Source organism: Hipposideros armiger, unplaced genomic scaffold (assembly GCF_001890085.2).
Source record: "Hipposideros armiger isolate ML-2016 unplaced genomic scaffold, ASM189008v1 scaffold_582, whole genome shotgun sequence".
NCBI classification, from domain to species: domain Eukaryota; kingdom Metazoa; phylum Chordata; class Mammalia; order Chiroptera; family Hipposideridae; genus Hipposideros; species Hipposideros armiger.
This window is the reverse complement of record NW_017731932.1, coordinates 921,435-939,396: the sequence shown is the minus strand read 5'-3', so window position 1 is coordinate 939,396 and position 17,962 is coordinate 921,435. Positions and strand designations below refer to the sequence as shown.

At 42.4% G+C, this 17,962-nt stretch overlaps 2 protein-coding genes across 2 annotated transcripts in view; both read left to right on the top strand.

Annotated features, from left to right (window-relative positions):
* The window catches only part of LOC109371604 (fatty acid desaturase 2-like protein FADS2P1), a 32,101-nt gene extending 29,377 nt beyond the window's left edge, over positions 1 to 2,724 (top strand). The window contains exons 11-12 of the mRNA XM_019624224.1: positions 1,101 to 1,226; positions 2,662 to 2,724. Coding sequence (XP_019479769.1) covers positions 1,101 to 1,226; positions 2,662 to 2,713 — 178 coding nt within the window. The 3' untranslated portion in view covers positions 2,714 to 2,724. The remainder of the gene's footprint in view (positions 1 to 1,100; positions 1,227 to 2,661) is intronic.
* Positions 2,725 to 17,032: 14,308 nt separating this feature from the next.
* Positions 17,033 to 17,962, top strand: LOC109371603 (putative olfactory receptor 5AK3). The gene has a single exon (XM_019624222.1). The coding sequence runs from the start codon at positions 17,033 to 17,035 to the stop codon at positions 17,960 to 17,962; it is 930 nt and encodes a 309-aa protein (XP_019479767.1).

The window sequence follows — 17,962 nt, the reverse complement described above, 5'->3', positions numbered from 1 at the left end:
AGGAAGGAAGGAAGGAAGGAAGGAAGGAAGGAGGGAGGGAGGGAGGAAGGGAGGAAGGAAGAACAATTGTGAGTAAATGGAGTGAAATATTGGGAAAATGCCAGCGATTCAGTTTCCAGATTCCTATTGATTTAGGAATTGATTGTTTTCTTTGCATTTGGTGTGTTGGCAAAACCCAAGAATAATCATAGCACTTGGGTGACCAAGTTGTGTTGAAACTTAACTATAATTTAATTTAAATGCCCATCTGTATCTATATATTTAGATCTGAGGTCACAAAATAATCAATGAAATCCAGCGCCTGCTTTCAATTTCCAAATGGCATCTGGAAATACTTTACCAATGGGTCAGTTAGATGGACGTGCCCTAAAAGAAGAGAAAATGATGCTACTTTGGGAGTTGATCTCTCCAGAATCTTCAGGGGGAAGATTTTCCACGTCCTCTTTATCTAAGCCATATCTGTGATAGCCAGAGAGGAAAAGAGCTCTTATACCTATTCAGGGAATTTTCTTATGCTTTCTCTCATGTTCGTCCTTTAAAATCTCAGCAAAACAAGACAGAATTATAATTCATATTTTATCAAAGAGGAGGTAAAAACCCAAGAAAGTCATCTGGCTGGTTTGTGAAAACCTTGGATAAGAACCCATCTTTTCTCACCTTAGGAAAGTCCTATCCTAGGACTTTCCCCAGGTACCAGGACTACTGAATATTCACCCACTCACAATACAGCAGTTAGATGGCTAGAGAGAGACACAGACACAGAGAGAGTCAGAGATGGAGGTTGGATATCTCCAGCTCTCTAGGTAATTCAGAATGGTAGAAAACCCCATACTTTCATTTGAGCTGGCCAAATGCAAACATTTTTGATGGAGCTAATACTTATTTTCTTAGCTTTTTTTGCCACCAAGGGCTTACCAAGGGTTAAGAGATGAGATAAGAGTGCTTGGCAAGAACTTTTGAACTTCCCAGAGTACAGGTATTGTGCAAGGTCAAGGTTGGGTCTGCATTGTTGATATAACTTTATTTAATAATGGGTCAAAGAGAAGTCCATTGGGTTTCTCTGTAGGTCTAAGTTTGATGTCTCCCACTTGTTTCCCTAGTCTGTTCCCCACTATGCCGCGCCATAATTATCACAAGGTGGCACCTCTGGTGAGGTCACTATGTACCAAGCACGGACTGCAGTATGTGAATAAGCCCTTGTTGAAGGCATTTGGAGATATTGTCAGGTAATAACAGAGTCTCATCCACTCACAGCATTCATTTCCCATCACTGCTGGTTCCCAGACGATTCACTGGCTTGTGAAGCATTCACCCAACAACCATTTATCATCAAGGGGCACCTGTCTGCCCAGCATGGATGTGAGAGTACAGGGAACAACATCAGCAACCCCAAAGATAATAATTCTTACCATCTATCTACTGCCTTCTAGGTACTCCCTAGTGAAAATGCCTTGCTGCCCCACTAAATTCCAAGCTTCTTAAAACCAGGGCTGTGTATCATGTGTCTTTTTATCCCCTCCAGAGCCTTTACATGATTTAGCACTTAAGTGGTAGGAGGGATTCTCAAATCATCTGGTCCAGGGTTGCAAACTTAGATGCCTTCAGGGTCCAGTGGGACATAAATCTATGAATCAGGCAGGGGTGACTGATCAACAGCAGTGAGCCTGAGGGAACTGAAAATTCACAGTCAGCTGGAAGCATCCACAGTTCCCGTGGTGGTCAAATTAACAGCCAGTGACTTGGGTTTAATAACATTCTTTTCCTATTAGGATGAGGGGGGAAAAAACCACAACAGTATCTTGAATGCAGACAACAAGGCCTGGCCCATTCTGATCTGATCCCTGATGAGTGCACCAGTTTCAGACGCTATCACTCCGCTCCTGCTTTTCTGCCCTCCAGATACCTGGCCTCTCTTTGTTTGCTACTTAACCCCCTGCCCTTTGCCTTATCACTTCCTTTGCCACTGTGTTTCTTCTGCCGAGAATGTTCTTCCAAACCATCACCTCTCCTCACATCACGTTGTCAATTTCCATTCATTCTCCAAGGACCATCTGAAATGCCTCTTCCTTCCCTCAGTCCTCCCTGACCCCCATGACTAACTCCATCACATGCTCTTATAGTACCCCATTCTCTTTATTCATGACCTTTATCACAACCATGACTAAATAACATACTGGGTAATACATTCTTTAATATGTGTCCCCCAAGCTAGACCAGGAACTCCACGTGGACAAGACTGGCCTCTGTTCCTATTCATTGCTGTATCCCCAGAGCCTAGAAAAATACCTTTCATATTATAAAATAGGGTGGGAAGGTAAAGATAGGACGGGGCGATATACAGTTGTATGCTTTATCTCATAGAAACTCAGAGAAGCTTTTTTTTTTAAGACTAGAGAAAAGAGTAGGTGATGGTTTGGGGTACGAAGAGAATAAACGCAAGAAAACCTCAATCTCATCCATAAAGGAAAGGTGAACTCACCTGCTAGATAAGAATTCAGTGTATTTGACTCCCTCCACTGGGCAACAGAGAAAGACGATTTTCAGATCTAGCTGAACATGGCAGCATGGCCTGAATCATGTAAAAGATTACATGTTCCATGAAGTAGCTCCTTTTACATGGAGCAGCTCACCTCCTGATGATTTTGTTTACTCCTCCCACAGGGCGCTGAAGAAATCCGCAGCCCTGTGGATGGACACTTACTACGAAACATGATGCAGAACGGCAGCCTCCATCTCTGTAGGGGGCCGGTGAATGGGTGAATGTGTGAGAGCTCTACCTGTCCGCGCCACTGGCATACCTGAGGGTGCCAGGAGGGTGAACTTCAAGGACACATCCCTTCCCTAAAGAGGAAACGCATGATGGCTTCGGCCAGGGTGGCAAAGGGAAATGGGAACCCAATGATTTTAGTTTTTCAACAGGACCTTGAACTTAGTCCTACCAATACACCTTAGTCAACTCAGGTCAGTCATGGGACATAAACAGGAGCCATGGGGAAGCTTTACTGATGAAGTGGACACAGAAAGAAATAGGCCAAGCAGAGACCTCTCATGGGGCACTTTTCGAAAAACAGTGCAATTGCTCTTAGAAGAGAATTCGTGTATTTAGAAGTTCCTGTTGAAGCACTGATTTTTTTGCTTATTCCTGTTTTAAATGTTTGAACTTCTTTTTCTTTAAAAACTGAGTATAATTAACATTAAAATCTCTTTAAATATTTCAGGGTTCATTTCTTATATTCATTATCATACTGCATATGTGTAATTGAGGTGTATATATGTTTCCAAGTTATAAAATTTCTTAAACTGCTTCCTACATTCAATCCCAACGACAACTGATCAAGCAAGTTAATGTTCTGTATTTAAAGGTGACTTGTGCTCTGCTGAAGAATATACTGCCCTTGAGTATAAGAGTTGTTGGCCTAATCCCTACCCGCCACAGCAGAGCTATCAAACCTCATTATTGGGTGACCCTCCTGGAGGAAAGGGATCTGTTTTGTATAAGGCAGACCCCAGGCTGTGTCGAGGCATTTTCAAGCTTAACACCAAATTAAGCATGTCTTAGAAGTGTCTCAGTGCTAGAAGGATGCGTGCACACTCGCAGTGGCGTACTGATGCTCAGTGTCCGTGCTTTTGCTCATGTATTCATGGGGGGCAGGTCACAGCAGCCCTTAACTGCGCGGAGGGGAAACACAACAGCACAGCCTCCATCCTGCTCCAAGCAAGTCAGCATTATGGGCTTATCTGTTGCCTGAAATTCTACCAGGCAGCATGTCCTTCTGTTCTCCCAAACTGCAAAATACTCTTTTGGGTTGTTTTGTTTTGTTTAATATTTGGGTTCTGGAGCAAAGACTCCCTGGCAGAAGGGAGTGTGATGATTTGAGAAAAGTCACCGGGGATGAGGCAGAGGGAGCAGGGCCCAGGTGTTACAAAGTGGGGCAGTGAAGGACAACACGTTCAATTACTCACAGGTCCGAGGGGTTAGCCATTCATGTCAAAGCTGAGAAAACAAGAGCTGGTCGTCTGGGAGGACTGAGCATTGAAAAGGTCACAATATCAGTAGGTAGGGGAAGTGGGTAGGGACTTCAAGGAAGCAAAGCTTCATGGACTTCATGATTCTTCATCATGTATGACCTGGATGGATCGGACAAGAGTCCAGATTCCCTTCCCACTGCTGGATCTAAACATGATTTCTCCTGCCTGAAATCAGGGTTGCGAGTGGGAGTGGGGCACAGTAGTCGTTTTTCTGTGTCAGCTGGTCCAACCCCCAGAGATGCTCAAGCATCGTTTGTTTTCCTGGTGACTAGAAAGAGCAACCAGAGCTCTCCCTGGACACACTTCCTACCTCAAAGGTATTCCTCCCTCGAGGTTGAAACTAGCCCACTTTAGAGCCCCCCAAACGGAGTTGGGGTGCATGGGAAGGGGCCAATGAAGGCAAAGTCTGTCATCAATCTTGCACCTGGGGCTGGCCAAGTGGCGCGTTGGTTAAGAGCTGACTTGGGATGCCAGAGGGCCCCGGTTCGGATCCCACATAGGAGGGCCAGTGACACTGCCCTCTACAGCTAAGAGGCTGAACAACTGCTCAACCTGGAGCTGGGCTGCTGTGAGTTGCCAGCAATGGCTAGGCTGCAGCTCCTGCTGCAGTGGGTTGCCATGGGCTACCATGTGTAGCTGGCAGCCAGCATGAGCGGCCAGCAGCCACCATGAGCAGCCGTCCAGAAGCCGGCAACTGACCTGCCTCGCCCAGGAAGAGTGCAATGATGGTGCCTACTTGGGCCAGTGAAGCAACGTCCTCCACAACTAGACTGAAGAACAAAACGACAGCAACTTGTCTGTCCCCTTCCCCCAATTCCCCAGTGCTGTTCCCATCCCCCAATTCCCCAATAAAAATCTTAGAAAAAAAGTCTTGCACCTGGTAAGGCTCGTGACTATATTTCTATCACTTGCTCAATAAGCTTCCCAGAGGAGGAGAACCAAGACCTGTTACTTTAATAATTCCCCAGGTCGCTGAGCAATGAGTTAGGATTTAGATGACCCATTCTGCAGGTCAGTCCACTTCTGCCCTCCATACTATGGGGCTCTGCTATATATGGTTATATGAAAGAAGATGGCTTAATAATAGGCCAGGCTTCTGACTCACTAAATTAAATGACTCCTGAGAGTTATGTTACAGCCCTACCGGAAACTCTTCAAAGGATTCCCGTGGCTCTTGGATTAAGACCAACCTGGAAGATTGCCCACGAACTCCTGCACTGGCCCTTTCCCATGCACCCCGCCCCATCCTGCATCACTCCAGTCCGTGCTCCGTCTGCTTCAGCCCCAATGGCATCTTTTGAGTCATCACAGTCCCTTCTGTCGCAGGGTCTTTGTTCCTAAGCCCAGTGTCTGAACCTCTTTGTCTCCGTCCCATCCTCCCTGCTCTCACTCTCTCATCTGGTTAGCTTTCACTCACCTGCAGATCCCAGGGAAACGGCTCCACTAAGTCATAGCCTCCTGTGATATACTCTGTAGCAATTACTACAGGTATAATTTTACATTCATTTGTGTAATTCCTTTATTAATTTGTCTTCCACCCTCACCTGCAATAACCATGAGAGTAGGGCCTGCCTGACATGTTAGAGACACTCAGTAAAGAAGCGCTAAAGGAAGGGAGGAAGGAAGGAAGGAAAATGTAATTCTTTCTGGTTAGATGGAAAGGTAAATTTTATCTAATATGTGTAAAACACTCCTATATTCTAATTCAGAATTATTACAATGCTTACCAATACTTAAGAGCATCTACCAAGCAATAAGTACTGAGCTCCACCCTTCATGGGCATTAATTCATTCAATCCTCATAACAGCCCCATGGGGAAAGTCCTATAATTAATCTCAATTTATAGATGAAAAACTTGGGGCTTAAGAAAACCAAGCAACTTGCCCGATGTCACAGGTAGGAAGAGGTGGAATACAGTGTCAGACCAGGGCTGTCTGACTCCCTAGCCAACGCTCATTAATTTCCATGTCAGGAAAGTCAAAGTAAAGGAGAATTAAGTGGCATTAGAAGACGTGGGCATTTGGCATTTCTGGAATATCTCTAATAGCATGCAAGAAGCTCATGGAATTAGCATGAAGGTAGTTATCTTTCTACCGCAGCAAGAAAAAGCGCCCTGGGAGGGGAAGGCGGGAGGAGTGTGCATCACAAGCAGAGTGGCAACTTGGAAAGGGTCCCTGTGGACTAATTTCTTCTACTCGCCAATCCCTACAGAGTATCGAGCTCAGAGAAATTTCACTTGGGAGTAGTCAAGCTGAGATTTAACCTTTCAGAAAGGACAGACACTGCATTAAACATGGAAGAACAGGGTGAAGAAATGGATTTGAGATTCTGTGGTGACTCCGCATGAATTCAACCAGAGGAAAATTCATCTTCCCTGTGGCTGCCTTTACATGACCTTCCCTGAACGCCATTGCCTTTAAAGCTGTACTCCTCTCGGCAAAATTAGGCTATGAGAATTTGCACGCATTGTCAGCTACGTGTTAAGTAAGAGTGACTGGATTCAACGTCAGGAACCTAGATTCTAATTTCAGCACCTTAACACTCTACAACGAAATTGGCCAGATCATGTATGCACTTCATGCCTCAATGTGTACAACAGGTGTGGTGCATAATATTAGGAGGCCTAGGTGCATCATAGTACAGTCAGGACAATCAAATGAAGTAAGGAACATGGAATCATTTCATAAGCCAGAAACGCCCATCAGAAGCTGGTTATTATTATTATAATGAGAGTTCCTCCCGCCCTAGACCAAACAAAAGCAAGAAAGGCCATAGAGTCACACAGGATAGAAAGACACTGAATCATTTAACAATGACAGGATGAGAGGCTTTCCACAGATGAGAGGCTTATGAGTCACAAGCAAGAAAATGATTTCCCCTGTTACAACTAGTAACACCCAGGAGTCACCCTCCATGTCTGACTGTCTAAAATCCCCTGGGACGAGCATCCAGATCTCAGGCTGGAGGAATAGCAGTAGAGAGCCAGGGGTTGTAGTTATCCAAACTTCTGCTTAACCATGTCAGTGCACAATTCTCATGCATGGAAATCATGCCAAACGTAAGTATACAAATTAAGCAATCGGTATTGCTTAATCAGTATATTATAAAGGACTTTCTTGACTATTTCCCTGCTAATAATCTAATTATCAACCCTAAAGATGCAGAAAGTATAGGAGATTGAACTTAAACTCTGTGGAGGGCAGGAATATACTCAGGTACTTTTTCTTTCTCAACATCATTTATGAAAGTACGCAAACAGACACGAATGTTGAAAGAATTTCACAGTGAACATCTGTAGAGCCAGCACCTGAATTTCAACTTGAACATCTTAGTAAACTTTTAATTTCATATCTACCCATCTACCTATCTCTTTACCCATTAATGCCTCTTTTTGTTTTATTCACTTCAAGGTAAATTTCCAGGGGCTTACTTTTAAAAAATAAACCCCAGATTATGCAAGCAACAAGGTATAGTTAACTTTCTGTAAAATCAGTTATGCATACATTTATCTTTCATTACCTCTTATTTATGAATATATATTTTTCTTCATCCTTCTCTTTCATTTGGCAACATTTATTGAGCACCTATCATGTGTCAGAGGTTGGGCTAGGTGATATGAATAAGACAGGGAGGAGCCAGACACTTGGAGCTTATATTCTACTGGAGAAGACAGTCAATCAACAAGTAAATATAGAAAACCCAAGATGATTGCATATAAAGCAAATAAAAGGGTGTTTGTGAGATAGGATAATAAACGGGACTAGTTTGGATAAGGGGGTCAGGGAAAGGTGAATGTGAGAAGCATGTGAAGGAGCCAGCCCTGAGATCCTGATGAGCAGGATCATCAGAAGCAAATGCAAAGGCCCTGAGGCAGGAACAAGCTACTGTTGAAAGAACAGAGTAGGAGGTCTGAATGACTGTGCAATAGCATGCTATATTTTTCCTCTCTGTCACTTAACCTCATTTCTTCGTGAGTGTGTTTTGCTCTTGGCTTTTCAGCAGCATTCAAAAATAATTTTCTATTACTTATATGAGCAGTTTTCTCTGGGAAGTCTTCCCAGATTTAACTGACCAGGTTAATTCTCCCTTTATAAGCTCAGGTGGCCTGTTCATCTCCCCGATCCAATTTATTTCTGCCTGTACACCCACTAGACTGGAAACTCCATGAGGGCAATTCCCCTGTGTGCTGTTACTTACTCACCATGTCATCACCAGCCCCAGCCTTAATGTTTGGCATTAAGTGGGTGTTCAATAAATGATTTCATGAATAATTCATTAGTTTGTTAGAACAATGGTAGATATGCCTAGAAAGTTAAATTGGGTTCATATTGAAAAATATCAAAAATGCTAGGCTGGAAAGGATATGCTTGGTTTAGTAGATCAGACGGGTCTACAGAGAATCTTCAAGCTGGGGAATAGTGGAATTGGAATTGGACTCTGGAAAGACCCTTCTTGAAGCCACACAAAAGGAAGATTGGAAGAATGAATGAGTGGCACGGAGGTGGGAGACCAGCTGGGTGACTATTGCAACAGCCTGGGTGAGAGATCATGAGAACCTGAGTGCTGCTGGTGATACAAACATAAAACAGAAAGGAATAAATGGAGGTACATTGTGGAGGCTGGATCAACGGAACATGCTAAGTAACTAAATATTGGGGAAACCGAAAGATAACCTAAAGTTTATATTATTGGTGGTGACATTAACCAAGAGGGAAAGAAAGGAGGAAATGGGGCAAAAACAAAGGGTTGCTTTTTGGAGTTGACATTATTGAAAGAAAACCTAGGTGATGAGATGTTTAGCAGGTAATTGGAGAAAATGCCCTCTGGACCTCGGAAAAGGAGAATGATTAGAGGAGTGGCTAATAAAGTCAAATACGGAGAGAAGGCATTATAGAGAAAAGCCCATTTCATTTCACTGAACTGCTCAGCTTGCAAAAGTTGAGTTCGTTTCATCTCAAGAAGGAACTAAATATCCAGCTGAAAAACGGGTACTAAACATGTTGCCACAGTATTCTAAAAAAGATTACTTTGCTAATGTTTGAAAGTTTGTCATCATTTTTAAAAACAGAGATAAGGATTTTATATTTGCATACCACCCCAATTTTTCTATCATGGCACAAACATAAAATGAGACTGTTTATATGAAATATAAGGGTAAATGGAATAGGTTGCTCATCTCCCAAGATGACCCACCAGGAACTATGGTTGCCCCAAGCTGCATCCAGCTAAACTGAAAAATGAGAGAATCAGTAGTCAGCATGTCAGAATGCTCCAGCACACCGGTTGGAAAGTTCTGGTCGACCCCACCTCAAGGGACACATCTGGACTTCACTGCTGGTCCTACCGACAGAGATAGTATTCAGCCACTTCAGCTGTATCATTTGTTAACAGGTGGACACACTACCCTGTTTATTAACAGGTGGACATACTACCCTGTCAGTTGGTAAATAGTCACTACCTTCTACCCTAAGTTCCACACACCCCGTCCCTGACACTCAGCCCCTCTGCCAGGACACACCCCATCACTGCCTCAGATTGGGGGTAACTGGATGGGTGGTACTTTTCCATATCTTTTAAGTCCTGTTCAATGCACTGAGAAACCAGCTTATTTACAAAAGACTAATATCCCATCCAAAATAAAATTTAAACTCTAGACCTCAGATGATTTGAGCTGGACCATTATCTCCCAATTAAGAGCAACAACAAAGCTACACAATGTCGCTACCCAGTAACGAAAACAGTAAACGTTCTTTCTTCGCATGACAAGCATTCCAAAAATTCTTGGTCATTGCTGCCCAGAAGCCAGCTGTCATTCCAATGCTCGCTGCTCAGTATGGAGACCAAAACAATGTCAAAGTGGAGGGAATTGGTAAAGCCTGTCACTTATTATAGAACCCTCTGCTCAGGCAACTGAAAAATGGCACACAAGAACAAGTTGGATCCTTGTCATTGGAACAAACGCACACAAACAATACATTTGAGTTCCGGTACATGACTTATTGGAAGAAGGACTAAGCAGAGCCGAACAGACAAGAAAGGCTGCCCTGAGCCAGATGGGGAGTTTCTAGCCACAGGGGTGCAGTGACCGGAGCCTGGAACTTGGGTTCTCTTAATAGCTACACATCTTCTCCTAACTAATGGTGTGATCATGAGCTTGGCCCTCCCTCTCCAGAAACGATCTCCTTTATTCATGGATGATGAATGAAATACAGGAATTATTTGAGGTTTTAAACATACAATGTATGTTGGAGTGTCAGTACCAGCCCGGCACTGGCCAGCTGGCAGAGGCCACCACATTCTCTTCTCAACGGTTCCCTTTGCTTCCTCCCTTCTTCCTCATCAGCACCCACTCTGCATTTCCTCAGCTCTGCTGCCTACCCCGCACTTTGCCACACAGATCGAAGGATTGAACCTCTAACGCCTTTCGTAACAAAATCCCTTGGCCCTGTAGAAAGCATAAGGCATCCATCATTTTGGACAACAGAAAAATCCAGTAAAATGCTATCACTATAAATCTCACCTTCCATTATTCATAGAACTACTTAAATGATCGTGGTGATATTATTAGCTTAGGAAAGGCCCCTATCAAAAGATATTTTAGGAATTGAGGGTCAAAGCATAGTATCAGCTAACATGATGTGGGTCACCAAAATGAATCAGAGCCAGGTGTCTGGGTACGCCACACGTTCTTTGTATAGCAGGGTGGAGTGGCGATCAACACGGAGGAGTTTCGGGTGAAAAGGATCAATGCACCTTCCTTATCGTGCCTCCATAACAGACTGTAGAGTGTCAGAAAGGAATGGATTTGGAAACCAGCTACTCCTGCCCTTTCAAAGCTGTTGGGTACCTGCTCTGGGTACCATTGTGGAGTGCCTGCTCATGTCTACAGGAGCCTGTCAAGGACCCAGCTGAGCTCAAGCTGATAAGACTCTGGCTGCCCCCACCTCTCCCCACCTCAGGTACTTTATGCAGCTAAGGGGCCAGCTGGAATGGGAGCTCTGGTTGTTAGGTATCGGTTTGCCTTGCAGCAAGCTGCCTGGGTCACCAGCCGCCCCATGCTGCTGAGGGGGCTCCAAAGGACTATTTACTCTGTGACTCAGCTGTGAGAAGTTCTGTAGAGGGATGGAAGGAACCCAGTCTCTGCCTCCTTGGATGTTCTGCACCATTTTCAGTTTTGCCAAAGCCTTTTGAAACCCATTTTATGTTTCAGTTACTCTGAGGGTTGTTTTTGTGGGGTTTTTTGATAATGTCTTATCTGATTTATCTGCACTTTATTTTAACCTATGTCGTCTGCCTTTATCACAGTTAAATGGCACCACCATTCACACAAATGATCAGAACAAGAATCTAGGAGTCAAACTTCGTTTCTCTTTTTTTTCACTTCCTAAATTCAAGCCAAAAGCAATTCCTATAAATGCTACCTTCTCAAAATAGTGCAATTAAGTATCGTTGTCTCAGTTTCCCTTATACCAACTGCCCTAGTACAAACCACTGTTATTGCCCAGTCAAAAAACCGCAGAGCAGGCCGGCCGAGTGGCGCGGTGGTTAAGAGCTGGTTTGGGACACCAGCTCTGAGCAGCAGGGCCCCGGTTCGGATCCCACATGAGGGCCAGTGACGCTGTGCCCTCTACAGCTAAGATGGTGAACAACAGCTCGACCTGGAGCGGGGCTGCCATAGGCTGCAGTGGAGCTGCAGTGGGGCTCCCATAAGCTACCGAGAGCGGCTGGCAGCGTGAGCTGTCAAGAGCTGCCATGAGCGGCCATCCAATGGCCAGCAAGCGACTGCCTCACCCGGGAAGAGCGCAATGATAATACCAACATGGGCCAGTGAAGCAACGTCCTCCACAAATAGACTGAAGAACAAAAGGACGGCAACTTGTCTGTTCCCCTCCCCCAATTCCCCAATAAAATCTTTAAAAAAAGAAAAAGAAAAACCATAGAGGCTCTCATATTGTCTCTCTGTTTCCATTCTTTTTATTTTTTAGTGTCAGGTGTACAAAACAATGTAATAATTAGACATTTACACCCCTCACAAAGTGATAACACCCCTCTGACATCATATATAGCTGTTCCAATTCCACTGACTCTATTCCCTATGCTGTACTTCACATCCCGTGACTATATATATTTGATGGTAGTTGACATTCAGTATTATTCAGCTTTAGCTTCAGGTGTAGAGCGTGGTGGTCAGGTATCTACACAGTCCATGAAGCGGTTTTCCTAATACCGTGTTTCCCCCCAAAATAAAACTGGGTCTTATATTAATTTTTGCTCCAATAATCATTTATTCATTTATTCATGTACAAAAATCTCCATTTATTTAAACAGTCATGTCTGGCTGACGATCCTAACTGGGGCTTATGTTTGGAGTAGGGCTTATATTACGAGCATCCTGAAAAACCATGCTCGGGCTTATGTTCCGGTTAGGTCTTATTTTCAGGAAAACACAGTAAGACAAGTGCCCACCTGACAAGGTGACGGGATTAGAAAGTATAAATTAGTAGTCACAATATTGCCACGAGAATATGAAAGACAGATTTGGGGAATATAGTCAATAATGTTGTAAAGATTTTATAGGGCGTCAGATGGGCACTTGTCCCCATTTCCATTCTTACTCTTATTAATCTATATGCCAATCAGCAGCAAGAACAATCTGTCCAATGCCATGACTTAATGTCATGTCCCCCACTTAGCCTGCAATGACAACCTATCACTTTTAGAATGAAATCCCAACTCCTCACCAAGACCCGGGAGGCCCGACATGCTAAGGCCCTTCTGGGCCCCTGAGCCAATGTGTAATGCGTTCCCCTTCAGTCTTTCCGGCTGCTTTCCTGTCCTTGGAAAACACAAGGCAAGCTCATCCCGGTTCCCACTTTACAGACTCTGTACCATCTTTTCCGTCGGCTGGGCTTGCTTTCCCACTGTACCATCGTCTCCTCAAGGAGGCCTCCCCTGACTGAGGTGGTGCCTCCTCTCAGGCCCTGACCCTCCACAGTATTTATTTTCCTCACAGCACTTACCCCTGTCAGGAATCATCTTGCTTATCAGTGAGTTGCCTTGTTTATAGTCTGTTCTCCACACATGCTAGCATGCAAATCCCATGAATCCTATCCGTATGTTCCTATTTTTAATGTGTCCCCAGTGCCTAGCACATAGTAGATGCTAATGCCTATTGCATTAACATAGAACATTTAACATAGAATCATTGAATTTATGTGTTTCCTCAAGAAGACAGAAGATTTCGCTATGTTGGTGCTTTTTCAAACTTTGGGTCTGGCTCAGCCTGGAGACCAAGCTCTGAAATTCTGGATTCAAACTGACTGATATGAATTCCACCTTCATCCTTCATCAGGTCACGGCTGACTCACTTCACATCTCTGAGCCTCAGCTCCTTTATTTACTATATAAATGCAGATGATGACAGCACTCATGCCATAGGGTTGTGTGTAGATTAAACAAGACAAGACGATACAGGTAAAAGCTTTCAGCCCAGTACCTTGACATGGCAAGCCCTCAGTAAACATTATCACTGGGGCCGCTGTTGGTTTTGTGCTCTAAGTAGTCTCATTATAAAGTAGAAGGGGCAGCTTTCTCAACCAGAGATCACACCTCGTTCATTTACATGCATTCATGTATTTATCCCATGAAGAGTTTGATGCATACTAGCTCCAGACACTGTGCTGGGTGTGACTGACACAAATACAATTAAGCATGCTTGTCTTCAAGGGGGTTACCACCCAAAGCACACAAGTGATTCACATTAGTAATTAGCACATAAGGACAAAGGATGGATATCTGCCCATTGGCTATGGGAAGAAAGAGAAAAAGGTCTCAGTCACAGGGTGGGGAGGGAACACCGGCCCATTTCCCTCATCCAAGCATCAAGGATGAGTTCATGCCTGTACATTTGCCCTTTCAACATGACCGAGACAGCCATGTCTGGCTCATTAGCCCTCTTTTACAGATGGAGAAACTTAAGTTTAAGTGGAAGAAGACCCAGGATGCCAAACCAGGTTTATGAAATCCAAGATCAGCCCCAGGTTGGAACCGATGGTCCCCAAGCTCACAGAAGTAAACAAGATAAAAAGTCCCTAAAGGACAGAAACTTGGAAAAAAAAAATTTTTTTTTAATGGTCTCAACGAGGTTGCTCAATACTATTATACGCTCACCCCAGCCGCCAGTGTCTGAGATTCTCATGGGAACAGGTCTTATTCTCACAGCCCCCAAGAATAAATCTCCCACTTGTAGCAAAAGCAAAAAAATGTCACCTTGTGACAAGCACAGAAAGGGACATTCTAACATACATACAACTTTTTAAAACGTAACTCTGGTTGTATTTTTCTAAGCAGACACTCATGTAGTGTCTGGAAGGACAATCCAAGCCTGGAAGTCAGAGAAACACACCAGGAATTTTATCACTGGTTCTTTGCAGACTCCAGAAACTCAGAGGTGGCAGCGGGAGCTGGATCTGCCAACAGGTGAGTCAGGAGCACTTGGGACGTTCAGTACCTAAAACAATGCCTTGGATATTGCCAGTGCAACTGAAATAATCCATCTTAGTTACCAGCTGACACTTTGGGGAAGGGAAAAGTCAGGTCTACAGTCAAAATTTACTCAAGAATATCTTTGAGTAGAACGGTGGTGGCCAGGGGCTGGAGGGTGTGAGAAATTACATGGTCAAAGGGTACAAACTTCCCGTTATAAGAGGACTAAGTCCTGAGGATCTAATGGACAGCGTGGACCTGTAGTTAACAGTACTGTACTGTGTACTTGAAAGTTGCTGTACGAGTAGAGTTTAAATGCTCTCAGCATAACAACAACATGATAACTGTGTTAGATGAAGGATGTGATAACTAACCTTATTATGGCAAACATTTCACAATATAAACGTGCATCAAGTCATCATATGGCATCTTACATCTCAGTAAAGCTGGGGGAACAGAATACCACTGAAAGAGATGCAGGAAAAGTCTCGTGATTTAATATAGAAAGTGCTATTAATTCAAGCAACACTCACTAATTGTATATAATGGGAGGCTCCACTGACTCTTGCCCTTAGCTTGTGGGGCATGTTTTTGTTCAAAGTACTTCCTCTGCTTGGAGTTGCCTTCCCTCGCCATACAGATCTCCACCTTAGACAATCCCAAATGTGTTTCTAGAACCAATTTTAAAGCTACTTATTTCAGGAAAGGTTTCTAGATCCTCTAACAAGATGAGCTCATCCCCTAAACTAAAGACAAACAACATTCAGCTTTTATCTGCTTTTGGAAGCTATTAACTCTGACTTGTGTCACAGAGAATCACCATAACAATTGAACTTGAAGACTATGGGGGTAACTAATTCACCATTTTGGACCCTAAGTCTCTGAACATTTTTTTAACAACTGAGATACTCCCTTTTTCCTTCGGACTAAATTGACCTCTTTTAACCCTTGAAATGGTGTTACCCTTGTTTCTCTGATGTCTTATAAAGGTGTGGCTTTGATTTAATAAAACTGGAAGTTTTTTGACTTGATGAGAGATGGTATGTCTGCAACCTGTACTTAACAGCAATTTAAGGGATATAAAATACATACAAAAAATAGTTAATAATTACAAAAAGGCATACAAAATATACAATGAATATATCTAACCAACAAATAGCTATGGATATAAACTATCACCAATACCATTGAAGCCCCAGTATTATACGTACTCTAATCAGTCAATAAACTCTTTTCCTCAACATTATGTTTTTAAGATTTGGGTTAAAAAATATAGCTCTTGGGCTTTATTTTCACTAATGCATAATATCCTTTTCTATAACATGATTTATTTAATCATTAGTTGTCTAGTTTCTTTTCAATTTTTGTCTGTTATATCACATGGTTTGATTTACAATTTTAAAATCCAATTTGACAATCTTTAAATTTATTGATGAGTTTAGTCCATTTATATTTACTTTCCTTTCTAATTCATTTGGATTTGTTTATGACTTCTCAGGTGATTTCTATGTGTCTTGAAATTTTCTATTATTATGTTCATCTCCTTTATTATGTTTAGTTAGGTTGATTGACTTTAAAATTCCATTTATTCCCCTAAACTTAAAAAAAACTTCATTTTTATCTTTTCTAATTATTAAAATTATATACATCTAAGTAAAAGTCTAAAGTACAAGAATTTTTGAGCACCTTAAATCTAATAAATCCTCTAATCTAATACATTAGCATTAGCTGACATTTTTAGTCCATTTCCCTATGGACAATATTAATATTTTATACTGCCTCTATTCCAGTTTTCCCACATTTACCAATTTCTAAGCTCACCATTTCTTCTTGCTTCTGAGACTTTCTTCAGAGATTATATTCCTCTTTTCCGATCAAGTCTTTAGAAGCATCTTTAGTGCACAACTCTTGATGGTAAACTCTCTTTTGTTTTTGCATGAAAATGTTTTTTAATCCATATTTTTCATTAACTCTTTATTTTTAAATGTAGAACCTTCATAACAATTAAAATGATAATGCAAGGAACACAGGCATGCACTTCACAAGATTAACCAATGCTTTCCATTTTGTTTTATCTCTACATAGACAAATTTCAGGGGTTTGAAACAGGATTAAACTGATAAATGACTGAGAAAAACTATAGGTCATTGAAAGCATTTAAAATCATATTTCAATATTGCTTTCAGCAAATATAGATAGCTGTTTAATACAGTGAACACGTTTATGTTTCTTAGGATCTATGTTTCTTAGGATCACACATATTAGAGGTCAGTCTTCTATGAAATCTTCATTTTGAAAATAAATCTATGGTATATCACTTTTGATGTGGTGGTTTCTCATAAAGAAAATAGAACTATTTGGAAAGCAATAAACCCTGTTGTGAGTGTTTGCCATGAAAATCCAATTCAAAAACAAGTGCAATGAAATGAAAGAGCCTTTTTTCTTTCAAGAAGTCACAAAGATTTCCCTTCTTTTCTTGATCCTCCCTCTTGGTCCTTTCTAGGTTTGTTGGTAGCCATGACACAAGGAAATGGCACTGAAGTGACTGAATTCTTTCTACTGGGATTTGGTGCCCAACACAAGTTTCGCTATGTCCTCTTCATTGTATTTCTAGTCATCTACGTGACCTCCATGGTGGGTAACATTGGAATGATTCTAGTCATCAAGACAGAGTCCAGACTTAAAACACCCATGTACTTCTTCTTACAACATTTGGCTTTTGTTGATACCTGTTATACCTCTGCTATCACTCCCAAGATGCTGCAAAGCTTCATAGTAGAAAATGTATCAATATCATTCAGGGGCTGTGTTGTGCAATTATTGGTTTATGGAATATTTGCAACCACTGACGTGTATATCCTGGCTGCTATGGCTGTGGACCGCTATGTAGCCATCTGTAACCCACTTCACTATCCCATAGTCATGTCCCAAAGAGTCTGTATCCACTTGGTAGCTGGTTCTTATGTCATTGGCTCAGTAAATGCTTCTGTGCACACAGGTTTTACATTTTCCCTATCCTTCTGCAAGTCCAATATCATCAATCACTATTTTTGTGATATTCCACCAATTCTCGCCCTTTCATGCTCCAACATTGACATCAACATCATGCTACTTGCCATCTTTGTGGGATTTAACTTGATGTTCACTGTGCTGGTCGTCATCATCTCCTATATCTATATCACTGCTGCCATCCTAAGGATGTCTTCTACCACAGGGAGGAAAAAAGCCTTCTCCACGTGTACCTCCCATCTGACAGCAGTCACCATTTTCTATGGAACCCTAGCATACATGTACTTACAGCCTCATTCTAACGATTCCCAGGAAATTATGAAAGTGGCCTCCATATTTTACAGCATTGTGATTCCCATGTTGAACCCCCTGATCTATAGTTTGAGAAATAAGGAGGTGAAGGAAGCTCTAAAAGTGATGGGGAAAAAGTTCTTCTAG